Raw genomic sequence first — 18831 nt, forward strand, 5'->3', positions numbered from 1 at the left:
AAGTCAGAGAAAGACAAATAATGATATCACTTATATGTGGAATCTAAAAAATAAAACAAATTAGTGAACATAACAAAACAGAAACAGATTCACAGATACAGAGAACAAACTAGTGGTTACCAGTGGGGAGAGCAAAGCAGGGAGGGACGAGATAGGAGGAGGGAATTAAGAAGTACAAACTACTATGCACAAAATAAATGTGCTACAAGGATAATACTGTACAACACAGGAAATGTACCCAATATTTTATAATAACTGTAAATGGAATATGATATGACCTTTAAAAATTGTGACTCACTTTGGGACTTCCCTGGTGGTCCAGTGGCTAAGAATCTGCCTTCCAATTCAGGGGACATTGGTTCGATTCCTGGTCCGGGAACTAAGATCCCACGTGCCGCAGGGGAACTAAGCCCGCGCGCCACAACTAGAGAGAAGCACGCACGCCACGACGAAAGATCCCGCATGCCACAACTAAGACCCGATGCAAACTAAACTAAATAAATAAAATTTTTTAACTAAAAAAAATAATAAAAATTGTGAATCACTTTGTTGTATACCTGAAACTTGTATAATATTGTATATCAACTATACCTCAATAAAAAATTAATTGTAAATAAAAATAAAACCACCTATAATGCCATCACCATGAGATGTTAACATTTGGTTTTATGCCCTTCCATTGCATGGATCCTGATATGTGTGCATGTCCATACTTGTTTTGTTTTTTACAAAAGTAGAAAATGCTTACACAGTGTTGTATCCTGCTTTTTCATTCATTATTGTATCATGAGTACTCTCCCATATTATTGATATTCCTAGTAACTTAATTTTTTTAAATGACTATATGATGTTTCATTATATAGCACCTCCTACTGTTGAACATTTGGGTTGCTTTGAGCACATTTACTTGATTCTAAGTAACTGTTGGTTGTAAGATCTGCTATTAATTCAAAAGCTTTTTGGAAAAATTATACTTTAAACATGTATATGAAATAGTAGATTCATCCTAGTTTCAGGAACATTTAAAAACCAAAATGTGAGTCTTAGAATAATGGAAACACAGAATTGGTTATTGCATATATGCTGTGATGAACGTCTATAAACCTAAATATTAGACTGTGTCTCTGATTACATTTATTTAGGGTATATTTATAGAAGGGGCAGGTGATGTAGTTGACTCTGCAAATAAAATGGCTGAAAGACATGATACCAACCCTTCAAGCGTTTATAGTAGAGAGGATTGTATAGAAAATAGAGATAAGTAATTATAACACACTGTGATAAATGCTACAATTGGAGAGTATAAGAGGGGTAGCTAATTTAGATTTGGAAGAACCATAGAAGACTTCCTGTGTAGCATCTAAAGCTGTCTGAGAGATGAATAGAAGTTGGGAGAAAACTTCATCTTCAGAGGCTCAAAGGTGAGAGAGCTTATCCTATTGGAAGCACTGAGGTAGTTGAAGACAACTGGAGTTTTAAGGTAGAAAGGGTGATCAGCAGAGAGTTTAAGTAAGCTAAGAATTGAAGAATAGCCATTGGATTGGCAGTGAGGGCTATAAATGGCTTCAAGAGCATTTTCAGGGGAAGAAGCTGATTTGAGATGAACAAAATATCCAAAGATAAATAAGTAGAGGCCTTACATCTAAACGTTTCTTAAGAATGTTTACATGAGAAGAGTGAGGAAACAGTTTTAAATGTAACTATCGCATGTCAGCATACTTGTAAGCTGAAGGGCAATACTCAGTTGAGAGAGAAAAATTGGAGATATGGCACAGGAGGTTTCTAATGGAGCAGATTGGAGGAGGCAAGAGAGAACTGGTCAGGGATCCTGGTGGAAGCAATAGTTGTGGCCAATATACATTATACTTTGGGATTAGAAGAAAGATGAGGGGTTTGCGTGTGTGCGTCATTGAAGTAGAGAGTAGGAAGAGGGAGGCAAGGCTGGGTCATCAGTTGAGTGGAGGCTCTTGAGGATAAAGTGAGAGGTTTGGGAATGGCGAGTGAGGGAAAGTTGATAAAGGGCAGGTAAAGTGGTTCATGGTAGTCATGAGGGAGATCAATAACTAATTTGCATGGATATTTTAAAAGGAAGTGAGAGGGTAGTGCCTATCCATGTTTGGGGTTCTGTTGGGCAGATAAGGTGGAAAAGAGAAGATCATTACAGCTACTGTGCATTTTTTAACCTTGGTTTCAACAAAGCATTGATTGTGGTGATGATTGCATATCTCTATGAATATACTAAAAACCATTGAATTGGTTACTTTAAATGGGTGAATTGTATGTATCTAAATGACATCTCAATAAAGCTGCTATATATTTTTAAAAAGAATTGATTGAAAAATAAGTATTGTTGGTCTTTGGTTTTCAACAGTACATTCTTTCTATTTTAAAGACAAGTGATCACATTTTTTTTTGTTGCGTTGTTTCTTTTAACCTACCCCTTCTGTTCTTTCAGTCGCTGGGTAAGTCGGAGTGCCACTGCACAGCGCCGGAAAGACCGCCTTCGCCAACATTCCGAGCACGTTGGGCTGGACAACGACTTGAGGGAGGTATGTGGGCTGCCCTCCCGGGATGCCTTGATGCAAGAACTGTGAACTAGGCTTACTTAGCCCAGCAGGTGTCATTGTGTAGGTTCTTTTGTGTTCTTCTAAAAGAATCGGTTCAATTTTGTTTTAAAATAGTAATCCTTTTATACTGACATAGCTGAAAGCACCTTTTTTTCCATTTTTTGTAATTTTAATACATCTAAAATAAGGCTGTAAAACAAGTCGCCCTGTGTACCACATCAAGTAAAGGCTAAGCTTAGGATACATTTTTGGTCAGTGTGTCTCCCACAGGGAAAAAAAGCTATAAGAAGCGTAGACTTTCTAAGTTTCAAGCATAATTTAAACTTAGTAAGTAAAGATACATTTGCCTGTGCTTTGTCCTTGGCTTGCTGACACCATTTTTAGGAGTGTTTTTAAATTATTTTAAATTGAGATCTTTATGCTTTATTTGTACTACTTGAAAACAAAACGGTAATTACACATTTGAATAATGATAAGTAAGTTTTTATTTTTTCTTGTGATCAAAAGAAAATACAGTCAGAAGATCCGTTAACTATTTTCTAAACTCAGATGGGTAGAAATAAAGCAGAAAACAGCATTCCAAATATATATATTGCTCTTTGTTGATGTGTTCATGTATATATATATGATTTTAAACATTTTCTTAAGAACTGACACATAGCCTGTCTACTGCTTTTCTTTTGTGCTGCTGTATTTCTTCTCTCCCTTCCCTTCTGCTGTGACTTTATCATATGCATGCTTGTTTTGCTGTCTCTTTCTCCCTGTCCTTTTCTTTTTTTGCTTTTCTGTCATTGGCACTTCTCCATCCTCTTAGCCTTCCGGGGAACTTGTGGTCTGTCAGAACTCCATGGCATTCTGGGAGTGGGATCAGGGTCCACCTCCTCCTGCACGGCTTCCTAAAAAATCCTTCTCTGAGTGCTGCCTGGTATGTTCTATGCCTGAAAGTGCTTTGCAGATGTTCCTGAACCTTGTCTTTGGTGTTCCTCGAATCATCCACGTGTATGAGTGCACATAGCTCTAGAATGCCTCACATCACCTTGTGACGTGAACTGTTAGCTCTCCACTTCCTTTTGTGATTGGTACCTTTTCATGGTGGTGTGCGCTAACAAGAGTAATTCTATACCATTGGCAGATAAAACTGATTATTTAAATTCCCTATCAGTGGTGTTTTTGAGGGGGAAAGGGGGGACTAGATTTAACACAATTGTTTTTCTTCCAAAGGGGAAATACATTAAATATTCAAATTTTATTTAAGCATTTTGCAAAAGTGCAGAAGTGATTCATTTTCAAACAGCTTTTCTTTTGCCGAGTTTTATCTCCACAGTGTTTTTTGTTTTTTTCTTTTGTGGTACACGGGCCTCTCACCGTTGTGGCCTCTCCCATTGCGGAGCACAGGCTCAGCGGCCATGGCTCACGGGCCCAGCCACTCCGCGGCATGTGGAATCTTCCCGGACCGGGGCTCAAACCCATGTCCCCTGCATCGGCAGGCGGACTCTTAACCACTGAGCCACCAGGGAAGCCCCTCCACAGTGTTTTAATTTACCTTCCTTATTCCTGGTCTGTATTTTATATGGTCAGAAAATCAGATCATCAATATAGAATCTTAGTGCTAAGAGGAACATTTGAGGTAACTTTGTCCAACTTGACAGGATTTAACTGAAGTCTGAGAGGCTTGCCTAAAGTCAAATGGACACACAAAGTCAGGCCTAGGCCCACAGGCCAGGCCTCCTTACTCCAAGCCAGTGCTCTTCCCAGTAACCCTGCACACTGAGTTGCACTGAACAGCTACTCACCTGAGGGCCAGAGTTACTTAGGACTCCTGGTTGTATTTTTTCCCGTAACGACATGTTAATATAAATTTACTTAACTTTACAGTGGTCTGCTCTTCACAAGCTCCATGCTGGTTAGAGGCACAGTGTGGTTATTAGAAAATTCAGGGAAAGCCTGTACTAAAGAGCAGTTATTTCAGTGTTTACTGAATAATAGGATATATTTTCCTAGGTAGCTCCTACTGGTTTGCTTTTGGCTTAGGCAACAACGACGAAGAGCATCGTAAAAATCTCAGCAGAAACCTGGGGTGACTTCCCTCTGTCGGGAAATCGACTTTATTATAAAACCAGTCCTTGTGAAAGATTTCTCTTTCTTCTCAGTTTTTTATCTTAAAGTACACCTTTTCTTCCAGCGACCCCAAAGAAAATTACATTCTTATCATCACTTGTTTACTGTAAAGGCACTGCTCTATTTTTGTAGTATACAGGGGCAGCCTCACTGCTTGCTGTGAGGAAGGGCCTTGAGCCACCCCTGTATCCATTCTGTGCATGTCTGTGGAACGTTACTTATTTTGTGGCTTCAGCAAAGGTGCTCAGAAGGAGAGTTTGCACGTGGCCCTGTGGAATTCACTGTTGGCTAATACTACATCTGCCCTGTATGTGCAGGGTGATTGGTGAATATGGCCACTAAAGGACAGCCCCATTCTAGCTTGCTGTCATTTATAAAATAGAACATAAACTTTAAACAGTGCTTAATTTTTAATCCAATTACTGACTTTAAAAAATCTAATTATGCATATTTTTCAGAGAAAAGAAAAATGCCTGTGGCTTCTTCCTAGCCTCTTGCCTGACCATGTACCTCACTTCTTTCCTTGTAGCCAGTGTATTTCTTCCTAAGCCAAGTTTAAGACTTAACCCTTCTTGAGAATTGAGTGTTGTAGTGGGTCTCTCTGCATTTGCACAAGTCCTAAAGACAGAGGAATTGAGGCTGGGGGAGAAACAGAACTCTTTTAACATTTAACAGTTAACATTTGTTTTTACCAACTATTTATCTCTAATTTGTAATATTCCAGTTAACATTAGTACAACCTGAAATGATAGGAAATGCAGGTATTATAATCTCATATATGATCCCTGTCTTATATCTCAGGTTTGTTTTTCTGAAACTTTTCATTTCTTGATTTTATTTATGTGAACATTAACCTTCAGGATGTTTTGCTAGACCTTGTTACAGTTAATTTCCCTAGTGGTGATAATTGACTCTCATTGTCAATTTTTCCTCTTTCTTTGACCCTCTAAAAAAGATTTGAAGCAGAAAGAAGTATACACAGCTGTTATAGAAACTAAATTCTTGCAGAGTTCATTTCAGTTTTTAATCTGTTCTTAAAATAATTACACTGGAAAAGAGATTATTTTGTTAATGCTGCCTTTCGTCAGGAGGGCTGGTAGAAGTAGAAGGTAAATGGATTCGTTGAATCCCTAGTTGATGAGATTTTTAACGAATTGTACTAGATTTAGCAGGTTATTTTTCTTCCAAGGGGGAATGTATTAAATGTGCAAACTCTCTTTTATTTAAAGAATGCAAAGGATTTTACACATCTTTTTCTTATAATATCAAATTTCCCCTTAAGATAGAAAAGATAGACTTCACATATGTATCTGTGGGAGGATGTGCTGGCTTGCAATCTCTCTCTCTCCAATAAACTGCTGGTTTTACTGTATAATTTAGAGCAATTATTCTCTAAATATGGACCTAAGAAGATACTTAGACTTTTTGGAGATTCTGCCCTGTGGTCCTGACAAACATAAGGTATCTGATGAGCTTTTGCAGGTACCACAGAAAGAAGAGAGACAACAGCTGTCCTGCGCTAATTATGTGTAGTGATTTTTTTTTTTTTCCCCCTGGAAGTTCATTAATCAAAGCTCAAGAGCAGTGGTCTGAGTTTCTGTGGTCCTCTCTGAGCCATCGATGTCTCCTAAAATGATATTTCTGCTTTCTTTTGACTGTGGAACAAGGCAAAGGAGGGATGTAGCAAAATGTCTTGGAAACAAGAGGCCTCCTCCTGCATTTGGAGCACATACTTTTCAGAGTGATCTCATAGCTTTCTGTGAGGCAGGTGGGCTTGTTTTATGCCCATTTTATGAATAAGCAGATATGCCTGAGGTCATAAAATTGGTTGCAGCCATTTTCCAGAGCTCCTGATTTTACTGTTGTGACTTGATTAGAGCAAAGGGTTGGGTTGGACAGCACTGCCCAAGAGGTTAGAAGCATGTCAAGGCTCTTGTTTTGTGGGGAGATGAGTGGAGGAAACCAGTGATCTGAGAATCACTGGGTTCCTGGAGAGCCTTGGATCTGTTATTCAGACATGCAAATGTTTCCATCCCAGCCATGATCCTGACTAATCACACCCCTGGGTATTCCCAATAAAAAGACTGAACTAGATGAAACTCCATCTCATTTTGAATGAGCTTTTACTTGGTGTGGCTTCTGTCACTCTCCTTTTCACGGGGTAACAGTAGAGGGGGTGGGAATACCTTCTGCCTTTCAGTGTGCTAAACCTTGAACTGCTGTTGCACGTATACACTTATGGCCTTTTTTTGCATCTTGTTGTTCCCGCACTTGTTTGTAAGGTTAAGTAGGTCAGAAGAATATCTGATGTTTATGCATTAAAAATACTCTTTAATTTTTAGAAATACATGCAAGAGGCACGAAGTTTAGGAAAAAACCTGAGGCAACCCAAATTGTCAGACCTCTCTCCTGCAGTGATTGCACAAACCAACTGGAAATTTGTAGAAGGCTTATTAAAAGAATGTAGAATGAAGGTATGTATTACTCACTGTGCAGGACAGTGTACATTCATGTTCAATCCATGTATGAAGCTAAGATGAGCTGAGCCAACCCCCACTTGAGCCTGTAGCTTCCCTAGAAGGACACTTTTACTGGGGCATAAACCTCATGTGCTCTTTACTGAGGGCATGAACCTCGATGGGTTCTGTTACCCACAGAATCAGTGACATGGGAGCCCTGCATGGTTTTTCTCACCTTTCAGCCATTGCTATCTTCCTCTCCAACATGACAGATATTAAACCAGTCAGAAGTTGTGTCAGGGATGTCGTCATCTTATGTGAAAGGCAACACATTTTTTTGTATGTGTTTATACGTGTCTCTGTGTGCACCTGTGTAGAACCTTATCTGCGCTCATATGTGTGTGCGTATATCCATAAAGAAGAAGACCTTAGCTGTGTTGTAGGTTTGTGTATATTACACATGAGTCTCCTCTCAGACATCTGTGTTTATCAGAGGTAGCAATACAAATTGACAAAACTCAGAACATCATTTTAGCCAATAACTTCATTCATTTATTTGACAGTCATTTCTTGAGTACCTTCTCTGTATTCAGTAAATGCACTATTTTAGCATCAGCTTACAATGCTGAATCACACAGACAAGGTCCTTGCCTAGAGGAACTAGATTCTCTCTCACTTTACATTTTATGAGGGCAGCTAAGTCTGCTGTAACTTAACTTACTTGAAACTGACTTCCATTTCCTTTCCATTTTCTGGTACATACTCATAGCAGAGAAGAGATGAAAGAGAAAAAGAGGAAGGAAAAAAAGAGGTCTGCTTCACTCACAAATTAGACAGCTCTGAAAAAATTTAGAGCTGCCTGTTTGTATTGTGGTTTTTGCCTAAATGCAATCAAAACTAAGTGTGAATACCTTTAGTATGCTAAGATGAAGTGTGAGTTGTGGCAGGTTGGGGTTTCAGATTCTACAGTGTATTTTCTAGGCCTGGTGTAATCCCCCAATGTTATTCAAGCAAGTAATCTGAAAATTGTTGTACATAAGCATTTACATGAGGATACTTTAAAATAGCATCAGAGTCTCTCTTTAGTGACTCTTTCTCTGACAAAATAGTAAAAGTATACATAATATTACTTGTTAGTTGACCACAGAGATTAAGACACTTTTCCCAAGGTGATTCAAAATCTGTAGTTAGAAGTATAATGAAGGGGAACCCAGATCTCCTGATCCAGGAATTGACTTGATGGCTTTTGGGCTCACTGCTGGGGTTAACACTTGCGACCACATGTGATGTTTTCAGACAAAACGCATGTTGGTGGAAAAGATGGGACACGAAGCAGTGGAACTGGGCCATGGGGAAGCAAACATAACCGGCTTGGAGGAGAACACCCTGATCGCCAGCCTCTGTGACCTGCTGGAAAGGATATGGAGCCATGGCTTGCAGGTCAAGCAGGTAACAGTCTCAGGAGGCCCTGGTGACAGGGCGAGTTAGGAGCTCTGTTAAGAAAAGTAACAAAAAGAAAAAGATATTATAAAAATTCAAGGTTATGTCCCTTTGTCACAGGATGACTAGAAATACGCCCCAGGCATTTTAATTCCAGAAAAAGAAAATATAACCCATGATTAGCAGGCAGTTTGGGGCTCTTTTCTGGTAAACAGGAAAAGATAAAACAACACATTCACTGTGGAGGCTGTATCCCCTGTAGATTCCATTAAGTATCTGCTTTCATCGCTGTCCAAGAAAAAAATCTATTCGCCAGAATTAACAGTTCTTTGCCATTTTAAGTTATCTGGTTATTCAAGGCAGAAACACAGATGATTTCTTTGCTTTTGTCCCTCATTTCCCTTTCTGTTTTTTTTTTTCTGTTCATCTTCCTCTCTTTTGTCCCCTCTTCTCTTTCTCCTCTTGCCCCAGTTTTCTTCCCTCATTGCTACTGCATACATCCAAACATATTTTGCATACAGAAGTACATTCTGTGCTGCTGGAGCCTTTAATTCTGTGCTTGCTTGTGTGGCCAATGTAGACAGCCCTAGTTACATACAACTAAGTAACAACTGAGCTGAAGTCAGGAATTTCCTTGCCTGCCCTTCCGCCCTTTGCTTAGCTGCCCTTCCCCAGGCTGTTGCCAGTCTTGTCAGTGAGGCAAAGGACGACCCTCACTACACATGGAGTGGGGTGCTCAGAATGTCACACAGCTAGGAATGGATGAGCTTGGGTCTCCCAGCTTCAAAAAATAGGCATTTCAGTGTGAATAGTTTTGATAAGTTATTTTTTGATGAATCATTTCTTATAAAATGAAAAACTTTATATGCCTTGTACTTTCAGGGGAAGTCAGCTTTGTGGTCACATTTAATTCAGTTTCAGGACAGAGAAGAGAAACAAGAGCACCTTGCAGAATCACCAGGTGAGAATTCATTGGCTTGATTGTTTCTACAGCACTGGCAGCAGTGAACCATGTGAAAAATCAGCACCTGTGGCTTTGTCTCCACCTCTGTCAAGCTGACGCTCATCCCATCTTGGGGTAAAGTAGAAGGAGCAATATTACGTACTAGCTATGAGACCTGGGAAAAGTCCCTTGACCTTTCTGATCTTCAGCTTCCTCATCCACAAGATAGGGAAACTAATATTAGGCATGCCAAGGCTGTAGTGTTGATCCAATCAGAAAACATTTGAAAACGTCTAATGAGTTGTACTCATAGATCATACAAGTAGTATACCTTACTCTCAGCAGTATTAGGGTACGGTGTATACTGGTTTTTTCCTTAAATAAAAGTTTATTCACATCGTTAATAATCTTTCAGAGGAGAAAACATGTATATATGTTTCAAAAGTATTCAGAAATCAGATTTCTTCTTCAGTTTATAACAAGACACCTCATGTTACAGTATCGTGAGTCATTAGCTAGTAATGGTAAAATAACCATCTATTTCACAAAAAGTAGAAGTAACAGTGGAAAGCCAGTAGAAGTAAAATGTTTTATACTGAGTCAGCTATTTGGGAACATTTTCTAAAATTATTGATTACTTTAGACATAGAAAAATGTGGGAAAAAAAGTTTTATTTTTTTAATAACTCATAAGCCAACCACCAGCGTAAGAAATAAAGCATTGCAAATATGATTGAACCACCCTATTTCCATTCCCCTCACTGCCCCTAGAGGGCAATACTACCCTAAATGTGGTGTTTATCGTTGGAAACCTAGTTTTTCAATGTATCCAATAAAACAGCTAGGAATGTGAATTTGATACAACATTGCCCTGGAGCCCCTCTAAACAGAATGTCAAGGTTCTGATGTCCCAGGATGTAACTGTATTTATAAAGATTTAGATCGAGTTTAAAAGCGTTCTCTAGTGTCCATCTATCTCCGTTGTCCATTTTTCTATTGACAAAGTAAAAGTGCATTGGCATAGTCCCTGAAACTATCTCTAACGTTCACCCACGTTCATAGAAGATTTAGCTGTTCAGATGTAAGGCCATAACCAAGGTAGTTTACCCTAATTAGAATAAATAAATTCCTAGGAAGAAATAACCATTTGTAGGATGAAATGTTGCAAAGCCAAGCTCAGTTAAGCAGGGAGGTGGAAGCATTTGACTCTTGTGCTGAACAGGCATGTGAGAATGTCCAGCTGTTAAAGTGAGCAGCTACCAGGCAACACCAGCAAGTTCATGGCTTTGAATGGTCAAATTGTGGGTGGTTGAGCTAGAGACCAGAGACTCAGCTGTTTGCAGGGCCTTTCAGTCAGTCAGTAATGACACCAGTAAAACTCTGAAGTCAAGGCTCAGAAATATGGAATGTGTCAAAGCCTCATGCAGTCCCTGTGCTGCACTGCCAGGTGTCAATGAAGGGCTGGAGATCTAAGAACGAACATAAGCTAAATATTGTACTGATCCTAAGTAGGATTAATGTAAGCTGTGTAGCTTTTGAAATCAAATTTATTGTCTGTTTGAAGGGGTGGGTTTGATAAATATTGCTCTAACACTTCTGATAATTCAGCCCACAAAGTTAGGACTTAAAAAGATGACAGTGTGAAATGTATTTGAAAAAATCAGTTTAAAAGTAAAATCATTCATTGTTGAGAAACAGTGTGTTCTGATTATTTAGAAATTAGCAGTTACTGACTTTAATGATTTTAAATCTGGGTATTTGTTTTTTTCCCAAAAAAATACTTTTTGTTTGCCAACTACTTAGCTTCCTAATTAATGGCAGTAAACAGTCTGCATCTTCATATTAAGGAAAGATCCTCCAAGTCCTTAGAGATTCACAGTGGGTTTGAAGACAGCTCTTATTAGCATCGAGCCAGGATGAGATTAGGTGATGGTCATTACTGTTCTTTCAGAAGCAGCGCTAAACAGGAATCAGACATTTTAAGGGTTGCAGAAGAATGGAAAAGATCTCTTAGTAAGAGGACCATAGCAGGGTAGACTGTCTTGAAATTTTTTTAATAGATTTTATTTTTATAGCAGGTTTAGATTCATGGCAATATTCAAGAGATGGTTCAGAGATTTCCCCTGTAGCCTCTGCCCCTACACATGCATAGCCTCCCTCGTTATCATCATCCTCCACCAGAGTAGTACGTTGCTTACAGTTGATGAACATACATTGACATATAGTCACCCTAAGCCCATAGTTTATTTACATTAGGATTCACTCTTGGTGTGTTGTGCAGACTGTGGGTTTAGACAAATACATGTTAATGACATGGACCTACCATTGTGGTATCATATAGAGTACCTTCACTGTCCTAATAATGGTGTGTTCCTCCTATTTATCCCTCCCTCTCCTCTAACCCCTGTCAACCACTGATCTTTTTAACTGTCTCCATAGTCTTGCCTTATCCAGAATGTCATATAGTTGAAGTCATATAGTATGAGGCCTTTTCAGATTGGCTTCTTTCACTTAGTAACGTACATTTAAGTTTCCTCCATGTCTTTTAAAACTGTCTTAATTTTGACCTAGTCAAATTTTGACCAAGTCACTGTACCTAGTAGTTAAAAGTCCCATTTTAGAGAAAAGATCTCAGAATGCAATTGATTCTAGAAAGAGGACTGTTGTTGACATATCACCCCGAAGTTTCTACCCTTAAGAATGTTGACCAGCTTAGACATAGAGGGTGGGGTAGGGTGCAGAAGGGAGTGGAAATACCATTTTAAACAGTTATTCTGGATCTAGCCAAGAATTTGGAGTCACTCTTTAAACGTCTTTATCTTCATCAAAGTTTTCTTTAGTTACTTACCTGCCTGTAGACTATAAATGGCTCTATAAAAATAATATATGCAATCTGTGCTCTACAAACTTGCTGTCTATGCAGTAACATTGATTCAGGCAGAATACAAAGGAATTCCTATGGCTAAGTATTAAATCCATGAGTGTTTATATTGAAGGAGAAAGTAGCCTATTGCATTTGAGTATAGTGAATTAAGAAATACTAATAGAGAGAGTCCCTGGTGGCCTAATGGTTAGGATTCAGGGCTTTCCCTGCTGTGGCCCAGGTTCAATCCCTGGTTGGGGAACTGAGATCCTGCAAGTCATGCAGTGTGGTAAAAAAAAAAAAAAAAAAAAAAAAAATATATATATATATATATATATATATATATATATATATATATATATACACATATATATACACACACTAATAGAAATACACATTTTTAAATAGTTCATAAATTTCTCTTCTGGCTAGAGTAGACTTCATGGAAACTTCTTAGATTTTAGATCTCTAGATAAAAAGTATGGCCTTACTCCTTTATTCCTAATCTGGATTTTTGTTCACAGGCTTCTAAACTTTCCTCCAAAGTTACTAATAAAATACTGTATTAATTTCCTGGGGCTACCATTATACAGGACCATAAACTGGGTGGCTTAAACAACAGGCATTTATGATAGAGGTACTGGGCATTAGGACTTCAGCATTTTTTTGTTGACAGTTAATCCGATGTTATCATCCAACTATCCCATTAGCAGATTTTTCATAAATCTCTATCTCCATCCCTAGTTCCTAGACGTCCATAGCCCACTGGGACCTCAAACTCAACACATCCTGAAACAAACTCATTATCTTAGCACCTCTCCCTCCTGTCCCAGTCAGGCTTTCTCCCTTCTTCTCTCCATTTCACTTAATGACATCAGTACCCTCTTGTCGGTCAAACTATAAGCCAGAAAGTCATCCTTAATGTAACAGCCCACTGGACGTGACATCAGAACACTCTGCCCCTTTTAATTAATGGATATGATTGGGCAGGTTTCTTAACCTCTTTGAGCCTCAGTTTCTTCATTTGCAAAATTAAGGTTAAAAAATGTTAAGGAAAGTTTTAACTATGGGATAGTATATATTAATACAGTTTATGTTCATACTTAATATTGTTTGTGACTCTTGAGTCCTGCTTACCCTTAATCCAGTCATTTAAGTCCACTGCATATTTCTCCTCTTCATTCTCATTGGCTGACACTGTCTTAGTTCATCCACAGGCTGGCCTTTGGAACAACTTCTAGCTCATCTCCCTTATAGCCCTTATACCATCACACTATCACTCTAGTTAACTAACTAAAAAGCACTGAGAAGCATATCACTTCTTTTCAAAATTTCTTCCCCCTCCCTAGGATTTCTGTAAATTTCTAACTTGTCATTTAAGGTTCTGCTATCTGGCCCTAAATAATCTCATCTTCCTAGTGAGTATTTGCTGTGCATTTTGAGGGGCCCTCTGGATATTCTCAGAACAGGATATGACCAAGCCTCAAGAGGCGTATAATTTAATAGGAGTAACAGAAGTGTTAAATTGTGGTAAGTTTGTGATAGAGGTTCAGTTTTACAAGTCCCATGAGAGAGAGGGAATGACTTATCCAACAGTGTTCCTAGGGGAAAGAGAATATTCAGGAAAGATTTCACACAGAGGCAAAATTAAAGCTAAATTTCTTTCCTTTTTTTTTTTTGAGAACTTACTTTATGCCAGGCACTATTATAAGTGCTTTACATCTATTTGAATATGGTAGGTATTGTGACTGTCCCCAATTTGCAGATGAAGAAACAGACCATAGAGGGGTTAAACGACCAACACAAGGTCAGCGAGCTATTAAGTTCTATGTAGGGCTTGAGAAAGCCATGTTCTTAACCATGAAGCTATACTGCTCTCAATCTGAAGTGATAAATAGGCTATAAACAAGGAGAAAGATACAGAATCACTAAAGGATGAACCAGAGACTTTAACGAATTGCATGGAGACATGAAAAAGTATATCACATGTTTAAGGAATATTGATCAGTGAAGGGTGGCTAGAATACAGGATTCCAAAACAGGATTCCCAGAACATGGTTAGGCCTGTGAGTGCTCTCATTGTGGTTGCTACCACTTCTTTAAATGTCAGACTCCTCTTTTATTAAGTCTCTCGCCTGTTCTCTGCTCCCTGAGGCATGATTCCTTGTATTTTATGTCTTCTTCTGGCCAAGTTGTCAGATTATGGTCTCAGCTCCTTTCTCCTGCCTCATGATCTTTTCTTTTTCTCTTCTCAACCTATTTCATTTTTTTAAAATTAATTCATTTATTTATCTGTTTTTGGTCTGTTGGGTCATCATTGCTATGCGTGGGCTTTCTCTACTCTTCATTGCTGTGTGTGCGCTTCTCATTGCTGTGGCTTCTCTTGTTGTGGAGCACAGGCTCTATGTGTGCGGACTTCAGTTGTTGTGGGCACATGGGCTCAGCCGTTGTGGCTCACGGGCCCTAGAGCGCAAGCTCACTAGTTGTGGCGCACAGGCTTAGTTGCTCTGCAGCGTATGAGATCTTCCCGGACCAGGGATCATACCCGTGTCCCCTGCATTGGCAGGCGGATTCTTAACCACTGCCCCACCAGGGAAGTCCCTCGACCCATTTCTTATTACGTGTGTGGCCATCTTTCATGCTGTCTAATCATCTGGAGTGTAGAGGCATTCTCTGAGGTATTTCACTTTCTCCCCCAAAAGAGGGATGTGCTTTCATTAATTAGCACACTTAAGTGATGATAGTCTCAGACAGGAAGACAACCAGCACATTCCCTGCAAGTCTGTGGAACAATGTCTTCGGTGTCTGTTACCTCTTGGGTATCAAGATGAACCAGTGTTTTCAGTGACCCATTGAAAACTCCCTCCCCAAACTGCCAAGACAAATGCCCTATTTGTTACCTGCTTGGTAGGGAAGGCCCTCAAAAGGACTGCCTTTGGGTTGGTCTGGCCGCATTCTCTTTGTCTTGGCAACGCCATCAGTGCTCATACCTGCCAAGTATCAGCCCAGCTTCTTTCACCAAGTGCCAAAAACTTGCAGATCCTAATCCACCAAAATGTCCCCTATCTTCCTTCAGTGCCAGCTTCATGTATATTTATGTGTTCTGATATTGTATTCTAGCCCCCCGAAGTAGAATGGATCTAAAAACTGAGAAAATGCAAGTTTAATATACAACGAAAACTCACATTCTAAATTCTGATTTTATCAATGCATTTGCCAAGTGTGATGTTGCAATTTACTTTTCATTTACAGGTGGGAAAATGGAAATAAAGAAAGGGGACAAAACTCCACAGCATCTCATTTAAAGTGAGATTGAGCACTCCAACTACAACATATTAACCAATAATTGATTGTTTAGCCATTGCTATATAAGAGAATAATCTTTCCTTTTATAAATGTTAGCTCTTCAGACTTCATAGGAGAATGGCTCATAGACATTATACTTCTAACTGTCCGTTAAGATTACTCACTTTGCATGATAAACATACTGTAGTTTGGATTCTGAACTTTGAAGTAGAAACTTATATCAGACTAAAGAATCCAAACTCTTAGGTTTTTCTTTTTAAACCCTCTTTCAAAAGGGGACTTGTATGATTGTAGTTCACAAGCCCAGAGATAGTTCACGTACTTAGTAGGTTAATTTACAGACATTACTTTCCTGTAATTATTTGGACCTATTAGAATGATAACTTTAGAAAGTGACTGGCCCTTCTGGCCAAAATGTGCGCACATTGTCTTATATGCTAAGTGGGCTTTTATGATTCATTTAAAATTTTCAAATACAGCTCCATATTAACTAGAAAGAAAATAACTAGTTTACTGTATTAATAAAGTAGGAACATTCAGGTAAACAAATTTGAGCTTTTCTGTTGTCTTTAAAATTTGTTCACATCAAAATAATTTCAAAGTATTTATTTATGGAATGTGAACCATGTAGTTTTTTTAAGTCTTAACTGTTATTTTTCTAATACTTTGCTGATATTTTTCTACATAGTTGCCCTTGGACCAGAAAGAAGAAAATCTGACTCAGGAGTTATGTTGCCAACACTCAGGGTCTCTCTTATCCAAGACATGAGGTATTTGATATATGTGCTAGCATATGGTGATAACTTTGAAATATTTATGGCTTTCATTTAAATTGCTCAAATAACTGTGGCTATGGTATTTTTTGCTTATGTATTCTGAAGAAAACCTTTTTTATAATCTTATTTATTTTACTTTTATACTATTATGTGTTTTCCTGACATTAAATCCAAAGGCAAAATGCAAGTGAGAAGAATTTTAAAATAGCCCTATTTTAAATTGTAAATTTAAATTGTAAATTTAATTTAAAAATTTTAAAATAGCCCTATTTTAAATTGTAAATTATTTTACAATTTCTTTGGTTCTTTTTTTTTTTAATCTCCTTGAATTCCTTCTGCCCCCAAATATAAATCAAAAAATCTGCAAATAATGACAGGTTACTTAGCAGAAAAATCGCTGACAGGTAGATTTTCTTTGAAGCAAATGCAAATCTGAGAATTATCACATGCAGTTACTGGCTTTAGAAATCATTAGAAGGCATCAACATACCTAAAATAGATTTATTGAATGAGGAAGGCAGAGGCTTTTTTCTTTTAAACACTTTGGGTACATTTTAGTCAGCTTTTAAAATATGTGGGTCTAAAGTGAATGTTATAACATTTATAACGCTTGAAATTTTTCCTTTGTGGTATGCTTTAATATTAACTATTGATGTTTATTTGATTTGTCAGAGGCTTACAAGTGAAAAGCATAACTTTTATGAGTGGCATCATAGTACAGTGGTGACATATCCTGGCTTCACACTAGCTGTGTGATCCTAGGCACTTTTTGTAACTTCTCTTTGCCTCAGTTTTTCCTTCTCTCAAATAGAGATAAGAACAGTTATCTAGCTCATAAGAATTAAACTAGTTAGTCCATTACACTAAAAAGTTTCAAGAAGTACTCGGGTCCTCCTGAGAGTTCAGTAAATGTTGGATTTTGTTATCTGAATCAGTTCCTATGTTTGTATCTTAAATGCCCTTATTCCTTGATAGATGTAATGTAGTTGTCCTCATGTAGCTTATGATTCCTTTTGATGGTCAGCATGAGATGAATAGTTGTAACTTTGAGGGGAAAATGCACTCCAGCTCTCTTAATGGAAGGATAAAACCATCTGTTCTGCAGTGATTTCACAGTAGCCATCACTTTAAGGGGAATGATTGTCAAAAGCTTTGCAGTGGTGACCTCAGGGCCAAACTTCTGAAACCTAATTAGGAGATGGTGGCGTCACATAAGGCTGCCCCGCTCCTTCCAGTTTCCTGCTTATTTACTTTCATCTGCTTCATGTTGTTGGTTTTTTGTGGGGAGGGATGTCCGGCTTCAGTAAACTCCCTTCACTTTATAAGAGGCAGTGTAGCGTGCTGGTTAAGACCTCAGGCTATGGAACCAGCCTATAAAGGTTGCTATTTTAGCTCTGCCACTCATTAGGCTCCGTAGCCAAGGGTAGTTCCTTATAGTCCCAGTTATCTCACCTGTAAAATAATAGTGTTTCTCTTAAAATTTTGGTGTAAATATTCAGTGAGTTAATAAGTGTAAAGCACTCAAAATAGGCCTGGAAATAAATCTATGTTTATGAACTCACGAGTACACATACATCTATATTTATTTCTGTTTCTATATTTATTTATATGTGTGTATATGTATTTTTACACACAGTTAATTTTTTTAAGACCATAAATTCATAATGATATCTCTGCTTCCAGTTCAGTACCACGGGGACCATTCTAGCCTTCTCCCTTATTCGTAATTTTTTTCTCCAACTATGAGACACCTGACTCTCGTTATCTGCAACATATTCACTTATTCGTGCAACCTGTATTTTTGGAATTGCTACCCCAGCCCCTGTAAGGAGCAAGGTTACTAGCTAAGTTTAGTGCTGTGCACAGCTCCAGTTTTCTTTGTCAATAGCCTTTCAGTATCCAGTCAAAATACTGTTTTCCAAAACTTAGTTTAGTTCTTTTTTTCTCCAGTCCCTTCAGTGTGGTTGTATTATTCATTTTTAATAGTGTTAGGGTTATTTGTTAGCTTGTATTCCGTTTGAGGTTCCCTCCACATCCTAGTGGTTTTTGTTTTGGGTTTTGGTTAAATTTATATACAGTAAAATTCATCCTCTTTTGGTGTGTAGTTCTATATGTTTTCATAAACACACAATCATGATACAGAACAGTTCCATCACTCCTTTCGCATCAACATCTCTCCCAGTTTCCTACCGTTGGCAATCAACTGGTATAATTCCAAGCTCTTTCCACTGAGAGGGCCTCAAAGTAGTAATACCCCAGTAACAATGAGCACAACTAGTGCCCACATATTGGTTTCCAAATACCATTCTCCAATGAAAGGAACCATGGCTCTCTAGAGAAGTGGTTGATTCCAGGACTAA

At 38.3% G+C, this 18831-nt stretch overlaps 1 protein-coding gene across 6 annotated transcripts in view; it reads left to right on the forward strand.

Moving 5' to 3' along the window:
• DENND5B (DENN domain containing 5B) overlaps positions 1-18831 on the forward strand; it is a 212911-nt gene that overhangs the window by 160360 nt on the left and 33720 nt on the right. For 5 of the 6 annotated variants that reach the window (XM_073788864.1, XM_073788868.1, XM_073788866.1 and 2 more), the window contains 5 exons: positions 2456-2549; positions 7028-7159; positions 8441-8593; positions 9467-9545; positions 16384-16465. In XM_073788864.1, coding sequence (XP_073644965.1) covers positions 2456-2549; positions 7028-7159; positions 8441-8593; positions 9467-9545; positions 16384-16465 — 540 coding nt within the window. The remainder of the gene's footprint in view (positions 1-2455; positions 2550-7027; positions 7160-8440; positions 8594-9466; positions 9546-16383; positions 16466-18831) is intronic. The other variant, XM_073788867.1, reaches the window with a different exon arrangement.

This window comes from Tursiops truncatus, chromosome 11 (assembly GCF_011762595.2).
Source record: "Tursiops truncatus isolate mTurTru1 chromosome 11, mTurTru1.mat.Y, whole genome shotgun sequence".
NCBI classification, from domain to species: domain Eukaryota; kingdom Metazoa; phylum Chordata; class Mammalia; order Artiodactyla; family Delphinidae; genus Tursiops; species Tursiops truncatus.